The 16,945-nt window shown below is 44.2% G+C and overlaps 1 protein-coding gene across 3 annotated transcripts in view; it reads left to right on the top strand.

Moving 5' to 3' along the window:
* ANTXR1 (ANTXR cell adhesion molecule 1) overlaps nucleotides 1–16,945 on the top strand; it is a 155,366-nt gene that overhangs the window by 115,420 nt on the left and 23,001 nt on the right. For all 3 annotated transcript variants that reach the window (XM_059730581.1, XM_059730580.1, XM_059730583.1), the window contains exons 15-17: nucleotides 259–354; nucleotides 1,928–2,095; nucleotides 7,778–7,858. In XM_059730581.1, the coding sequence (XP_059586564.1) occupies nucleotides 259–354; nucleotides 1,928–2,095; nucleotides 7,778–7,858 (345 nt within the window). The remainder of the gene's footprint in view (nucleotides 1–258; nucleotides 355–1,927; nucleotides 2,096–7,777; nucleotides 7,859–16,945) is intronic.

Consider the following 16,945-nt stretch of genomic DNA (forward strand, 5'->3'; position numbering starts at 1 on the left):
CTGTTGTGGGATCAACGTGTTTTCTTCTTAGAAATCAAAGATGATGAATGACCAGAGTCTTCATTAAAACAAAACAAGAATCATACAATAGCTTCTTATTGGGAATGCCCTGAAAAATAATCCCTGAAAGTTGAGAGCTTTTGGCATCTCCCTTAGACTTTAGGATTACTCTAATATTGCAAAGGGGGTTGATAATCTGTGATGGCACTTCACTTCACTGCTTCTTCCTTCATGCAATCCCTTCTTTCTGTTTTGTAGGAAGAAGATGATGACGGTCTTCCTAAGAAGAAGTGGCCAACAGTAGATGCGTCTTATTATGGTGGGCGAGGTGTTGGGGGCATTAAAAGAATGGAGGTAAACAAATGCTTGCTTGTGTGTTAAAAAAGTCACTAAATATAAAGTGAGACACGGTTCCCTTCTGCTGTTCACCTGAGAAAAACATTGGGGCTTTAATTTTAAAAGTCTGTATTTCTGAGCACAGTTAGTTTCACCCGCAGAGTCTTATACTAGCTTTAGGATGCAAAATCCTGTCTCTCTTGAAAGGATAGTTGAAGGCCTAAGGCTTAAGGCCTACACCTGAGCAAATCCAATTAATTTCTATAATAATTTCTATAATTACTTCTATAATAATTTCTATAATTAGCCTTCCCACCTTCATGCATCCTTCTATCCCCATATACCTTGGAAAAGATATACCTTGGAAGAGTTCTAGAAAAGCACACAGTACTGATCATTCACTTGTCTGCAGACAGAAATCTTGCTGAACATCATTATGTTGGATGCATGTCAGGAATAATTTTTAACGTAAATCCTGATAAAACTTATTCAGATGCCTTTACGAAAATTGTGTTCTTTATATCAGGTAACTTTTCATGACAACCAGTAACAGCACTGGTTTTCTCACTTGATGGGCCACAAGGAAGAAGAACAGAGGTTTTGGCTGATATTTTCCTGATGTTAGGACTGTGTTCTTTGTTCCCTTTCACCTTGCATGATAATTCAGACCAGTGCAAAGTAGGTATAAAATGCTAACAGGTCATAATGCTGTTATTTAACATTCCCCTTAGACTAGTGTGAATGATGACATGCGAGACAGGGCATCAATTTTAAGGTCAAATGCAACCACTATGGGCCATTGTGTAGCTTTGCTTTCTATGTATTACAAGCCACAGAATAGCAACTGGCATTCCCTGCATCAGGTCTGCTAGCTGGGGCTTGAGCTGCAGAGTAACTTTGGGATACATCTAGTCTCAATTTATAGATTCTAGGTAATTGAGAATCCAGTCTGTCCTGTGGTGAGCTTTTTAAACACATATTTCTGCTTCTCCAACCAACTTGAACCAAAGCAGCTATTGTCTGCATAATGGACCTGCGTGCATAAATAAGGACAGTTCACCTGAATAGTGGTTGCAAGTATAGGGGTGATGACCAATACAATGGGAAACAAATCAGGGACCTCCAGAGTTGACAGCACCAGCTGCTATAGTTTAAGGTAAAAAGCCAAGGCACTATATGGCATATGAGGCCATAACAGAATTGTATTCCCTACATTTTAGGCACAGCAGGTAGCCTGTAATATACCCAACAATGAATTATACAAGCTGTAAAGCAGGAAAGGCACCAGATCCTTTAGCATAATTACTCTGAGACTAATAATCTTGCCCACTGCTAGAAAAGCCAGTGTCTACAGTCTTTCACATTTGAAACTCCTGGCCATCTCTTTGCCTCTTCATTTGGGAGAAATGGGGCTTAACCAAACCCCTAGATCCCAGCACCAAAAGCCCCAGTCTAGGCACATGCTTAGCTTTGTTTCTTCCTCAGCAGCAGATCCAGATTAAGGGAATATTTGCAGCGTTTATACAAACATGGGAGCTGGATGTTCCACAGCATGTGACGTTCTAATGTGCCTCTGGTGTTTCCATTTCAGGTTCGCTGGGGAGAAAAGGGCTCCACAGAAGAAGGGGCAAAGTTAGAGAAAGCCAAGAATGCTCGAGTCAAAATGCCAGAACAAGAGTATGAATTCCCAGAGCCCAGGAACCTCGGGAACAGCATGCGCAGGTCCTCTTCCCCCCGGAAATGGTACTCGCCAATCAAGGTAGGTGCTGTTCAGGGTCATACAGCACCGATTCTAGCAGATGCTTATTAAACACTGATACAACCTTATATCAAGCTTTCAAATAAGAGCAAAGCAAGCCACTGGGTGTTGAAGTCTCGGGCCCAGGTCCAGGTATGCTGCATCACCCAGCAATTTTCTTAGAAATTCTCAAGCAGCTGCCAAAGCTGGCTTCAAGGCTACTTGGCCCCGCCAGAGGAGTGCAAAGCAACCCAAATGCACTGACAGAACAGGGCCCAGGCCTCTTTCAGAGGGGAGGCTAAACCTGTCATAGTGCCTTTTTCCCCTCCCGTGCCTCCCCAGCGGCAGAGGGCATGGTAATTTCAATGGAGAGAGCGATCTAGCCCCCCACCACCACCCTTTATAAAGCACCTGAAGAAATAATAATCATTAAAAAAAATCCTTCCAGATGCCACAAGAGAGAGCTGTCCCCAGGAAATGACAGGCATTTTACGGTGCAGAGTGACTGCCTGCCAACAAACAAGCGTCATCAGGGCTTTGAGTGCTATAGGGGCAGTATGCTGGTTTTTCTTGGGGGAAATGCCTTGCAAGCTCTCTGGTCAATATGGAGTGACCTTGGAAGTTAAAGGGGCAAGTGTTCCTTTCTGTCAAGGCTCAGGCAGCATGAGGCTGTGAAACAGTCTCCTCCAGGAGACTGCAGATCTTGCCACCTTCCTCTCCACAGACAAGCAGCACATCTCAGACTTGCCTCTCCTCACGTGAGCAAAGCACATCTCGGTGTGTTAATTAAAACAAACTAACAGTGAAAGGAAGCCCTGCCAAAACCAAACCTTCCATTACATCCATGATTTTTCCCTGGATATTGGGAGAATGAACCACATGTGACAGATGTTAGTTATGTCATTTAATATACAGCTGGAAGGCACTCAGGTAGTACTGTGATAAGGACAGCACTAGAACAGTGTGAATTAGAATCGATATGGTTACATGCGTGCTCATTTTCCTGGGGCTATGTACTACTGACCCGTGTAAAAGGGGCCTGGTGTACGTGGGAAGCAGATCCTGACCCTGCGCTCCAAGTCACTGGTGATGCATTAACAGAAGACCAGAGCGAGAGGTGAGCTGGTCCCTTTGTTTCAAGGGATCATTACTTGCCTGAGTACAAAAGCACTGCTTCTCTATCATAAGGAATAAGAACTGTAAGAGGAGATTCTCCAAGGAACAAGTGGGGATTACCAGCCAGTTGCCATTGACTCTTAGTGGAAAAAGGAGCGTCTGTGTGCTCCTTGAGTTTGGAGAACCTCCTTGATGGATAGTTTAAAAAAAATCTGAGTGAATAAGACCCCACATCCAAACATACTGATACTTCAGGGTGTTCAGCATCTGCGTTGAATTAGCTGCTTGAGCCAATTTCGAGACAAGAGCATCCTGAATTATTAGGCTTCACCACACTCCTCATTGACTAACACCCAAAAGACACCCAGTGCAGATGGAGTAATGACATTCAACAACTCCCACCAAGCAGGATCCACCAGAAGTCAACAGAAATAGAGGGAATGATTTCTGTGAGCCAAGGAACCAGAAATCATTCCCATAAAGTTGCTCCTCCCATACAGTGAGGTCCATCAGTGCAATTGGCAGACCCTAAACCATTCCTAAAGGAGCCTTTTCTCCAAATGACATAATCACATCATGATGAATCTGCCTTGATTTGCTCAGGAGAGCTATTGTAGAATCATAAAAGTAAGTTTATTAGGTCATCACGTCCATGCTCCCTGCCAAAGCAGATTGCTAACTTGAGTGTAGCCGTCATTGCTTTTTTTCCCCCCAGTCTAGTTTTAAAATAACAGAGAGGCTCCCACAGCTTCTCAGGGGGTGAATATTTCACAGGCTAATAGGCCTCACCCATAAGAAGTGACTTCTGATATTCAGCTTTGAAATCCCTTCATCCCAGGGGTCCAACTGCACATGACTGTTGGTAAAATGAGTCGTTCCTTCCCCTCGGCCTCTGAACTCAGTAGAAGGCAAAGAATGGGTACATTACACTCTAGGAGGAAACATTTTTCTAAATAAGAGGAGAAGACCAGGATACTAAACCCCAGGAACAACATTTGTACAGAGTTAATTAAAAAATGACCCAGAGCTAGTAAATTCACATTTCACGGTCAGTCCTCTCTCTTCCCTTTGCGTGTGCCAGCAGGCTGCCTTCTTTCTGCACAGCAGTGCAAGCACCAGCCTCAGCTTGGAATTTCCTGGCCTTTGTCAGTTTATCCAATGGAGTTTTCTTCTCCTTCACATCCGCTCCCACTTCCCCCTTCTCCCCCCAAGTCAGGTCTGCACAGTAGATGGACCTCTGTGATTGGAGAGAGGATATGTTGTAGTTTGAAGTACTCGGGGGCTCTAAGTGCTGTCAGACGTGACTCCTGATAGTTCACAGATTCTCTCTTTTGTTGCAGCTTATTCATGTAGTGCCAACTGGATTTTTCCCCTCCTGAAACATTCCTTTGACTGCCAAAAAAAAAGCTAGTCATTTTAAAGGCAGGTTAAAGAATCCAAGAAGGAAAACAAATTGGAGCGTTCAAAGCTGTGTGCTGCTCGCTTTGTTTCTTGGAGAACTTTCTCCCCTAAAATATATTTCTAATTTCCCTTTCTTTCATGTCACGCCATAACAGTTAGGCAGGGGCATTTCTGAGCCAGCAGTGTACTTCTTATTACAGTTGTGCCTAAATGGTCCAACTGGGATCAGAGCCCTCTTGTACTAGGCAAAGGTCTGTGAGGTTGTCATGGGATGAGGTCCCCAGGTATGGCCATGATGCCCCTAGAGCTCCATGACCATGCCAGTCTTGCCCAACAGGCATCTTTTTCCTCACCTGCCACATCTTGTTGGTAATTATAATAAATAGGGAGGCTGCCCTTGAGTTTGTGTTTGGACATGGTCCTGATGGACCCCACTGAACCCTGTGGGTTCTTGGACCCCTTTTGGGTCCTGCTCCAAATGGTTGCCTCACGGGACACCCTCAGCCTTATGGGCTAGATGCATGGCTCCAAAACTATGCCTTTACCACACCCCAAGCCTCGCAGATGGTATTTAAGTGTTGCCTCTCCACAGCCTTGTCTCTGCACCTGCACTGGCCCTGGGCTCTCCACACTGTAGTGGGCCCCCAATAGCCTCAGCCCAGTCCCTAGGTTTAAATAACAACAGAAAGCACAAGCCCCTGGGCTACAACACAATCACAACATAGGGTCCATACTCTAGCCACTTTTAGAAGACAAGCTTCTCTCTCAAGCTACTGAGCCTCCCCCAGTACCTATGAGCTCATATAGCCCCTTAACCCTACGAGAAGCAGAACAGGCAGCCAAGTATCTCCACTTAGCTTCCCCTGTAAGAGCTCTTGACTATTGCCAGAGAACTAACTCCCTAGTCCCAGGCCTGGTGTTTATATGTGCCCAGGGCCGTGCCTTCTTCCGGTCAGCTGACCAGGTGCAGGTGCAGACTAATTCCCTCATTAGCCTGCTGCCACAGTAACCTGCACCTGAGGGTTTCTGCCTGGTTGCTAGAGCCCTCTCTCTCGGCAGTTTCTACCCTGAAAGGATCAGGCACCTTAGTGCCCTGCAACAGAGGTTAGAACAGAAGACCAGCTCCTTCCCTAAAGAGCCAGATGGGAGCGCTGCACCCAAGCCTGACCTGATCTATGTTGCGGGTACTTAGGTCTCAAATGTTGGTTCCATCTTAGCCCAAGAATCACTAAAGCAAGGACTGAGAAAATCCAAGGCACCTTGCAAAGCAGAAGGTCCCCCTGCAAAAGTATTGCCTGGAGCAGAGAAATGAACTGTGCTCGCATTATTGACAGATTTCATAACAACTGCCAAATCCTCAGCAGCATTGAGGATTCATAATACTATTGATGGAAAGGTCCTCAGACATACTCTTTTGGCTGCCATGTGTTTAGCAAGCAAAGATTCAAGCCAGCAGTAAGGCACAAGAGTGTATAGTAAATAGTCTTTGTGGGAAATCGTACACGGTATTCCTCTCTGTAGCTAGAAATGGTAAATCCCAACATGCTGCACTCTAGACAACCCTTCTTCAGTTCTCCCAGAGGCTGATTTATTTTTTGAAGTGAAACACTGGCCCTTTATAGAGGTGACAGGAAGAATGTTATGACATATCAGGGAATCCCTAGGAAGCAAATGTATGTTTTTGAACAGATGTTATTGTGCACATCTGTACAGCGCAGAACACTGTGCTTCTGGGCCTTGTTAAACTCATTTGGACAGCAACTACAGTACTGGAATTTGTGTCTCTGCCTAATTCCATCTGGAAACAAACATATTATTGAGATTGCAAAGGAGGTAGGGGAGGTCCAAGCCACATATCTCAGTCAGTCACTTCTGTCTAGGTCTGCTCAGAAATGGTGTCTCAAAGCCACTTTTCAACAGCTGGCTTTTTGAGAAAATGGCATTTTTTGGTGACGAGCCTGCTCTCTATGGAAAATGTTGACTTCTCAGGATGACCTGAAGATCCTGCTTTCAGTCAAAAAATGAACTTTTTTGTTTTTTCCATAATTTTTTTTTTTTAAATCTTTAGGGGTAAAAAGAAAAAAATGCAACTGGCTCTTGTTTCTAGCTCATTTAGTATTTTGTACTATAGTACTACAAACCAGGAGACCAGCCCCCTATTGAAATCTTTTCAACTACCGAAGAAAATACATTTGGCATGTAAGATTTCTTGGTGTGTACCAGGCTTTCAATGAGAGCCAAAGACAGACCACACAGGGAGGTTAACAGCATCTCGTGGGCAGTACTGCATCATAAGGGCAATAGCTGTGGGTAGACTGACCCTGAAATCATGGAATCAAAGCATCTTGAAGGGTGTGTGAGACTGCTTGGAGAAATCAGACACTCACTTAGCACAAGGAACAAAGCTGGAGAAGCCTGGATACATGAAAGATTTGGTAACCTGATATTCCATTACTGATGTTCAGCTGATTATTGTTTAGCACACGCTAGGGACCAAGCCACCTAGAATTAATGGACAGATACTTTTTCAGTCCCTGCTCCATTTATGAGTCCAAGGCAGGTTATATTTACCCATATAAATGGCAGCTGGAACAATTATTTGTAGTCTAAGTATAGATGCAGTTAAGACCAAGCTGGAGCAAGTAATAGGAAGCCTAGAGCTACCTACAAACCAGCTATGAGTTAAGGAAGAGGAGGAGACAAAGGCAGAGACAGTAGTGTAAAAATGCACCTAACTGGTTTGCTGTATTCTCATAGCATTTCCCTAGCAGGCCCAGTAGAGGCTCCAGGAACTGAGTAGGCAACTGAAACCCCTTCAGCCAAGGAAGATAGCTGAGAATTAAGGTATATTAACAGGGGACAGTGTGGGGAAATGTGTAGTTAAGTGCCTTGTTGAGTATTTCTAGGTTGCTAGCAAGCTGTTGGGGGAGAGTTTCAAGGTACAAATGAGAGTTGGGTACCCAGCTCATACTGCCAGTGGGTCCCAGCTGCTCTTTGTGCCTTTGAAATCCTCACCCTTTGCACCATCTGTAAGTGCTGTGGAGAAAAGGAGTTCTTGATAACCTGACACCTCGCACAAGCATTGCATTCAGATTAATAAAATCGAAAGGCCTGAGCTGTGCTATCCTCAGTATTCACTCTGTTGGTTGCATCTGTGATTATTCACCACATTTCTTGTCATTGCAGGGAAAACTGGATGCCCTGTGGGTACTGCTGCGGAAGGGTTATGACCGTGTGTCTGTGATGCGCCCTAAGCCGGGTGACAAGGTACGTGCCTTCTATAACAGCTAATGCACTTAAGAAACGATTCCTTGAACTGTGTTTGCTGCTGAAATCCCTATAGGTTCAGATTCCTGTGGCTCAGAGCATGGGGACAATTTGGGTAGATTGATCATGTGCAATAACAAAAGCCCATCAGAAGAAGCCAACAACTTGATTCAATTAGCTACAGCATTGTGAGCAGGAAAAAAAATGGTATGCCAAAACAATGATATATATGCCTTCCTTATTTACCTAATTTTTATGGCTCAGTCTTACAGTTCAGGACTGAAATTCTGGGCTTAGCAAAGTGAAGGGAAAGCTCCCATTGATTTCAGTGGAGCTAGGATTTTGCTCTAATTTTGAGTTAGATGGACATTTTTTCTTTGTATGAATTGTAGGATGAGATCCCAAGTCATTTTGAGACTCTAAATTTGGTGGCTCTTGATTCTTCATTATTATTTCCTGGCAGGTAAAATTCTCCAGAGTGAAAGGAGATGGACATGGAATGTAGTGGGAGCTTTCCCGTTTGTCTGTCTTGTCCTCTCTACTATTTATTATTCATCAGTTGGAGAGCCTGGGAAACAGACAGCAAGATTGCATGCATTTCAGTACACAATATGAGTGAGCTGACATTACTGTGGGAAACATAACTTTGCATTTTCTTATGAATTTAACTTGCAGACTTCCTCTGGTAAAAACAAACTGTTATTGTTTATACCTGCTATATATGTGAGTGTTTGTACTGACACTTACAGAACTGTATGCGTTTCTCTTATTCAATTGGCATAAATACATCATGCTTTTATTTATATATATATATATATATATATATATATATATGTATAAAATATCTATATCTATCTATCCTAATATAAATTGTAGGGTTGTATATTTGACCGGTTAAATAAAGCTCAGTCAATTGACCAGTCAAATATTGGTCAAATATTGTAAAAAAAATTGCCAATAGGTCCATATAATGCACAGAAAAAACACAGATTTAACATTAAGAAATGTGTCAAAAAACAATTAAAAAAATCATATTTCTGTCAAGAAAACTAAAATGTGTAGTATTTTTGTAAAATTGCTATAATCTTTGATTGGTCAAATATATGCAGTCAGTTGACTGGCCAGTTGACAATCATAGAATCGTAGGGCTGGAAGGGACCCCAAAGGATCATCGGGTTCAGTCCCCTGCATGAGCAGGAAAGGCATCTGGGGTCAGACAACCCCAGCCAGGTGACCGGCCAGTCTTCTCTTGGAGACCTCTAGAGTAGATGATTGCACCACCTCTGGGGGGAGCTTGTTCTATAGTCTGGACACCCTAGTTGTCCACATCTTGCCAGGCAACACCAATCCATTCATTTGGACTCTCTGTGTCCTACCCCACAACCAGTTTTGAACCCACTTGATGGTCCCGCAGTTGGGCCTGATATCTTCCAGTTTTCTGATTGGTGCCGTGTGGGATACCAGGTCAAAGGCTTTCTGGAACTCGAGGTATATGACGTCAACTGCTTTTCTCTCATCCAGGTGATGAGTCACCTGATCATAGAAAGAAATGAGGTTGGTCAGACAAGACCTGCCCACAACGAAGCCATGCTGGTTGTCCTTCAGTATCATGCCTTCTGCAAGTTTGTCACATATAGCCTCTTTGATGAAAATTTCTAGGATTTTCCGTGGAATAGAAGTTAACCTAATTGGCCTGTAGTTTCCTGGGTCTTCACACTTCCCCTTCCTGAAGATGGGCACAACATTAGCCCTCTTCCAGTCCTCTGGGATTTCTCCAGAGGCCCATGATTTTTGAAAAACCTTTGCCAGGGTCTCTGCAATTAGTTTGGCCAACTCTTGCAGCACTCTTGGGTGGAGTTCATCTGGTCCTGGTGATTTATATACATCTAATTTCTTTAATTGATTGTACACCAGTTCTATGGCAATGGTGGGAATAGTGTCAATCCTGCCCTGCTCATTCTGTGCCCCACCTGGCATGTTGTTCCCCTTGGTCTTGTGAAAGACCGAGGCAAAGTAGTCATTTGGGAGTTCTGTTTTTTCCTGAGTGGTAGCGACCAGCTATCCTGAGGCATTGAGCAGCAGCCCCACACTCCCATTAGTTTTCCTTTTACTCCCTATGTAGCTAAAGAAGGACTTTTTGTTGTCCTTTATTCTTGCAGCTAGTTTTAGTTCAGTTTCTGCCTTAGCTTGCCTAATCTGTTTTCTACAAGTGTGGGCCATTGTCAAGTAGTCTTCCTTAGAGGCCCTCCCAAGCTTCCATTGTTTATACGCCTCTTTCTTTTTCTGTAGGAGGGCTGCAACTTCCCTGCTTAGCCAAGAGGGGTTTTTGACCCTTCTGCTACTTTTTCTCCATAAGGGAATGGATTTTCTCTGAGCCTTAAGGATTGTATCCTTAAGGAACGACCATTCTTCTCATGCTCCCTTTACCTGTGGTCCTTGGTCTCTCAGGGCATTCTCTACTAGTGACCTGAGCTTATTAAAATGTGTGTTTTTGAAGTCTAAGACTTCGAGCTTGGTATCTGTTTTGTCAGCCTTTTGACGGACCGTGAATATAATGATTTCATGGTCACTATCGCCTAGGCTGCCCTCTGTTTAAGTTGGTCACCAGGTCATCCCTTTGGCCAGGACTAGGTCAAGAACTGCATTGCCTCTGGTTGGCCTATGCACTTCTTGAGTCAAAAAAAGCTCTTCAGTGCTGGTCAGAAAGGATCACGATCTATCCGAGCTGGCCAAGCACTCCTCCCAGGAGATGTCTGGGTAGTTGAAGTCACCCATGACAACCATGTCCTGTGCATGCGCGGCCTCTGTTAGTTCACGGGTGAATGCTAGATCAAGTTCCTCCCCTTGGTTAGGCAGCCTGTAGTATACACCTGCAGTCAGGTTTCTCTCACCGTGCTTCCCCCAAAGCTTAACCCAGAGGGTTTCAAGCTGATCTTCTTTGGGGCCAACATCAGCCTGTAGGGAGGTGTACTGCTCTTTCACATAGACGGCAACACCCCCACCTCTCTTCCCTACCCAATCCTTTCTGTGAAGGACATAGCCCTTTATGGCTATGCTCCAGTCATGAGAGGAGTCCCACCAGGTCTCCATGATCCCTACTAGATCATAGTACCCAGTGGAAAGCTCAATCAGTTGAGCAGCTTGCCAACCCTAATAAATTGATATATACAGTTAGTACAGAAAGGCAAGTTTATCTCTACCATAAATCAGCTGCATGTAGTGGGGTTCTGTCATAACTTCTTCTGGCCCGGCATTTTCCTAAACATATGCAGCAGTCAGAAGACTTCAGAAAACTCAGACAAAAAGTACTGACAACCATGTAACATTTTTGATGAAGATTCATCATTCTCTAATATTTGGCTCCACATATTGTTTTCCAATGAATTAATAACCAGTGGTTTTTTGTGAGTAGGAGCTTTAATACTTTATGCCTTCACGGGGAAAATTGACTTAAATGTCTTCTTTGCCTGTGGGAGGAAAGTTCATGCTATGCAAATTGGTACTGCGTGACAATTTGTATGAACTTTTCCCACAGAGAGTTGGGTTTGAATGGTTTCTTTTTATTATTTGGACTGATGTCTCAAATTGATGAGCTAACAGTGCGTTATTTGAAAGATTCAGCCTTGTTGCTCGTTGGAAGCCAATGAAATCAATAACAGTTTACATCAGAGTAATGAGCAGCAGAGTATACCCTTTCACATCCACACCCCCATTTATACTGCATCTCTGAGACAGGTTTGCATCCATTTAAATCCACACAGTGGTATCACTCCAAAATTTATACCAATGTAAGCAAAAGTGGAATTGCTTCACATGATGTGTGGTCAAGATTCCTGTTTAACTACAGCTCTGTTATGTCTTCCTTGCACTGTAAGGGGGCTTTGGTTTGGGTGCGGACGTCATGTGGTGTAATGGATAATCTGGCCTATAGCATATGCAGACCTAAAGCTTCTGAACCCCTAATTTGCTCAAGGACACTTGCAAACCATTTGGGCTAAGTACAGACAGTCAAAAAGCCCAAGGCTGAATTGATTCAGTCTTTGCAGGTTAGTTTAAGCTGCAAAGATTGAACCAATAAGCAAATGAACAGACATTCACTTTTGATTCAGGACACACAGCCACATGCCTGCAGTGGCTCAGGCCAGAAGCCAGGGGGATGCTAGAGCATGGTTCTCTAGCATGTATCCAGTATCGGCTGTGTCTTTGTCTTCCTGCTGCCGCCAGAGGTGTCTGGGATTTGCATTCCACAATTACAGCAGGACTCTGCAGGGTTGCTCATCTTTTCCTCTTCCTGCTTCCAGGTGCCTCTGAGATTTCTAGTCCACAGTTGCAACCAGCGCTAAGTAAGCAGGCAGGGAAGCTCCGTACTTGGGAGAAGGGAAGTTTAACCCACACTCCCTGGCCCCAGACCCCAGTAGGGGTTTGCCTGGAGGGGGCAGTGAGCCAGCCCTCACTGCTCCAGATAGGCCCTGCTCTCTGGCCCAAAATGCTGGGATGCTGGAGGACTCTGATTTAACTTGAAGCAGGATGGGGGCTGAGACACAAGTTTCATAGACCAGTTTGACCTAAATCAGTTAAGTCTGATACTACATTCAACCAGGTTTATCTTAAACCAATTTCAGCCATTTTTAAATTGGTTTATATGCACTGAATTTCTGTTCTGTTACAGGTTTAAACCAGTTTCTGATCACTTAAACTGGTTTATGTGTAACTTCTGTCCTTAGCCTTGGAATACTTCCCTGTGTGGCGCTTCTTTGAGCTTCAGCTGTTCCTAGAATAGCCTCTTTCCCTATTGTAGACCAAGCATCTATGCTTCTGTTCTCTGAACATCCCTCTGCCTTTGTAATCACCTTCATTTTAAGTGAATGGTTGTGTTTTTTCTCTCATGGGATCGACATAACTACCAGGTGATGTAACCAAAGCCAAAGCTGTGCAATACTGTTTAAGCCAAAGAAAGCACTGAAATGCTAGTGACATTTGTTAGTTTACACAGCTGAAGTTGCTAAATTAGGCTGGGTTTTCCCCTCCTGTTTTATGATTTCTCTTCAAGTCCTCAATGATTGTATTAGATTTAAGGTAAGAAAGATGATCTCATTTTGGAAGAACAGGGCTCAGGAGGACTGAATTTCCCTCTCAGCTCTACTGCAGGCTCCTTTTGTGATGTTGACCAAGGTATTTCATCTCTGTGTGGCTCAGCTTTTCTCTCTGCAAAATGGGGGTATGAGGGTAGTCCTCTGGTCATTAGATGAACTGGGAAAAGTTGTCTACCTTTCCTTTAGCAAAATTAGGAAGATAAAAGCTCCTTGTCATGGGAGAGGAGAGAAGAGGGGCTGGGAGAGCCTATCAAGTGTACAGTATTTCTATGTCTTGACACTAGAGTGTCTTTGTAGTTAAAGAACTGACCTGGCACTCTCACAGCACGGCTCACTTCCCATGCATAGGCCAGCTGTGTAACCTTGGGCCAGCCTCTTTGCCCTTTCTTTGCCTTCCTTCTGTACAGTGAGGAGATGATGTTGCCCACTGCATCCTGTGAGGTAAAATGCACCACCTTGTTTGAAGAGCTCAGTTAAATGAAATCCTAAATTTGGGTAAATTAAAACAAATAGTTGAATTAAAGGCAGCAAAGAAAATGAGGGGATTCCCAAGCCTGTTGCAATCTCAGTAGGCCTATGTCTGTTGTTCTCTGGGCCATAGTTCTGAAGAAAGAAGTGCACGTACATGGCCACACCTGAAGTGATAAACCTCATATGGTCTCAGTTACTTTAAGGTTAGCTGCTTCTCTGGGCCAGCACACATCGAACACTGACTCATAAAAGGCATTCCCACTTTGGTGCCATTGGCTCCCCGTACCAAGGAGAAATCCAGCATAATGGTCAGTGTTGAGTGGCTTGAAGCAGCTGTGTGGAAACATCCACAAAAGCAGGCTGCAGCTGTCTGTATCCTGGACATCCGAGCACAGATGCACTTGAGGTAGCGTTAATGGTTGAATTTCCCTAAAGACAGAACTAGCAAATAAAAATTCCCCTCCTCACTATGTAAAAGGAGAAATCCATGGAAGGGCCTTCAACAGGCAAGCTGTGACTTCTACCAAGTGCGAGGGGAAAGGGGCTCCCTTAACCAAACATAACCTGCTCTTCACCAGGGTAACATGAGATTTCCCTGCAAGTGAGAGATTCTTCCTGGCATAAGCAGATTTGGCTGTCCCATATGATTCCCAACAAACCACCGGGATCTGGTAGCGTGAGCAGGCTCAGTAGAAGTGAGGAGGACCTTGGTTTTGCCTGGGTTATGAAATCACTGTCTTGGATCTGCATTTATAGTCTTGGGGTATTTCACAGATCTCTAGAAGATGGATTTGTTTTAATCCTGTCTTTGCATATCATGCTAATGGAAGGGGCAGGTAACTCTCTAAGCGGATCCCTGTCACCAGAACTGAGATTTGCACATTGCCATGTCTTATGCCCTAGGTCCTTGGAAACATAGCCGGTGCTGCCATAAGGGCTTTCTAGAGGTGGGTCCAAAGCTGAATGTGGAATCGGGGAGCTGCTCTGCAGACCTCAGCCAAGCTCTAGCCAAGTCAGGTACTGCCGCTAGCTTATCCGTACCAGCATGGTCAGCACAACTTACAGAAACGGCTTGGACAAATACTTGGGCATGCTACTGTGGTTATGGAGCTGGCAGACACTCCTTAGGCATGTTTGTGTGTCTGAGTGGCACTGCAGTCCCAGCAGGACCTACAGGGTTGATAGGGCCAGGGTCAGGGGGATTGAGACTAAGATCAGTGAATAACACCAGTCCACGCAACCTCAGAATGAAACCCCTTTATATTCATTTGTAGCTAAACCCTATCTTTTCTGTCCCTGAAGGAACACTGCACTGTGCATTTTCAAGAAGGGCTTAGAGAAGTATTTGGAGCTTTGCAGACTTAGACATTTAACAAGTCACTGGACATTTGCAGACAGGAACCCTTTATCATGTTCTGTTCCTAAGACCTAGCGGAGGAGGAGTTTGGGGGCACGGTGAAATCAAATTTGTACCTTATTTCACTCTATTTTCCCCTCTTTCTCCCTTCTTTCCTCTTCAAAAACAGAGTGAGTTGACTTCAAACCTTCTGGTGGTGTTACATGGATACATTAACACACCCACTTGATCCACTTAAAAATATAAAGAAAAATGAAAAGTAACTGAAAGGAATCTCTGTTTGCTTTGGAGCCTGAACTGTAATTGGACGGGATCCCAGGATTACATCATTTTCATATAAGCAACCCCTTGCAGTAATCTGTTACTTGAACCTTTGCCAGCACATTAGCTGGGCTGTTCACATTGAGATGGTTCACATCAAGTAAAGCATGGCTCTAGCTACCACACTGTATCACATCGTTATTACCTTGTATTTATAGTGGTTCATGCAGTGTGCTAGGTGCCCTCCAGACACTGAGGAGGGGGCTGGTCATTGCCTTGAGGGCCGTTTTGCTTTAGGCTGTGACATAGGCATAGGTAACGTGATGTAGGTAAGGGGGGTGACAGTAGCAAGTATGCAGTTCGTGTAAAAGCCAGATGCACTGATTGAAACTCTGGGTGGCACATGGCCCTCGGACTTAAGGTCTGTTCCCTCCCTCTGCTCTGTGCCCCTTCAGGAGGGGTCCGTTAAAGAGGGTCTTAAATCAGCTTGAAGGAAGTGCAGCAGGGGCTAGGGACAGGAGCTCCCAATACTGTCACCATCTCCCACAGTAGCACTGAATGAGTTACTTGGACCCCAGACCCCTCCCACCCCTCCTCCAAAAGGGTATTTAGGCAGCTAACTCCTATTGATTTCAATAGTATTTGGGTACCTAAATAAGAATTAGGAGCCTAACACCTCTGGAGATCTGGTCCTCAGTGCCTAATCTGTAAAACCAGGCAAAAAACTCCCAGAGGTCCCTTAGCTTTCTGCATCTCCATCGTACCTATCTCCATGTACGAGGATACTCTACAAGGAAGTGTAACAAGGGACTCTGAGACTTGCGGGTGGGAGACATTATGGAAGGCAGAGAAGGGCTATGTTGTGTGGCTCTGCGCCTTAATATGATGCTAGTATCAGAGCTCAGCATTTCTGAAAGCCGTCCATGTCACTGCACCAGAGATGCTCAGTTGGCATAAATCAGCAGAACTGCCCTTTTACACCTGTCAAGGACCCACACCAGGGTGTTTATCTCTGCCTCCACTGGCCACACGTTCCCAGTTGTATCTACAAGAAGGAAATGTGCAGCAAATCCTGGGCCTTTAACCAGCCCTCTGCTATTGTAAACTAAAGAGCACTGTTGATTGCAAAGCAGAAAGAAAGGAGAGGGGATGGAAAGCAAGACCTGTTATGAAATTCACTCAGAGGAGCTGGGATGCACAAAGAGGTTGTGAAATTCTTGATGAAGAGCTGGACCTGGAAATGGTCTGAGGTTACCAGCAGACAGCTGTTTCCAATAAGGCAAGGAAGTCAGGGTCACATGGGATTCCTGTGGTCGTCTCACATTTTAAAGGGACTAGGTTTGCATTTTTGTCTGCATTAGTGAGGTTATTTTTACATTCAAAACATCATCAGCTGAGGGGAGCTTTTAAAGAAAATGTGATCACTTTTATTGTGGGGCAAGAGAGCACTCATAATTGCAAAGTGCTCATTAATACAAAGGTTCTTTGTCATTATAGTGGCACCCGCTAGTGGCTCTTTAAAGTTGTTGGTTGTATTTTCAGGAGAAAACCCTGTCAACCTTATAAGTAGGTTGTAAAAACACGTTTTGTGCTGAAACTTGACCTGCAAAATCTCACGCTGGGAGCAAATTATGTTTATAAATCTTTTTTTGGTAACTTTATTTGCATTGGTTTCCTATTAGTTGTGTGTGTTTGTGGAGAAAAAGTGCAACAAGGCCCTTCTGTGTAAATAAATAGTCTGCATAAGTTATCCAGAATGTAAGCAGGGGCCAGTGGGGGAACAGACAGACACATCTCTAAGATAAATGTTATTTTGCAAATTTTCCACAAAATAACTTACATTGGTTTCTTACTAGAAGTCACTGGAGCGGTTCTATAGAAATTATTACAAAGAGACCGGGGCTC

The sequence above is a fragment of the Alligator mississippiensis genome, chromosome 7 (genome assembly GCF_030867095.1).
Source record: "Alligator mississippiensis isolate rAllMis1 chromosome 7, rAllMis1, whole genome shotgun sequence".
In the NCBI taxonomy this organism is placed as follows: Eukaryota; Metazoa; Chordata; order Crocodylia; family Alligatoridae; genus Alligator; species Alligator mississippiensis.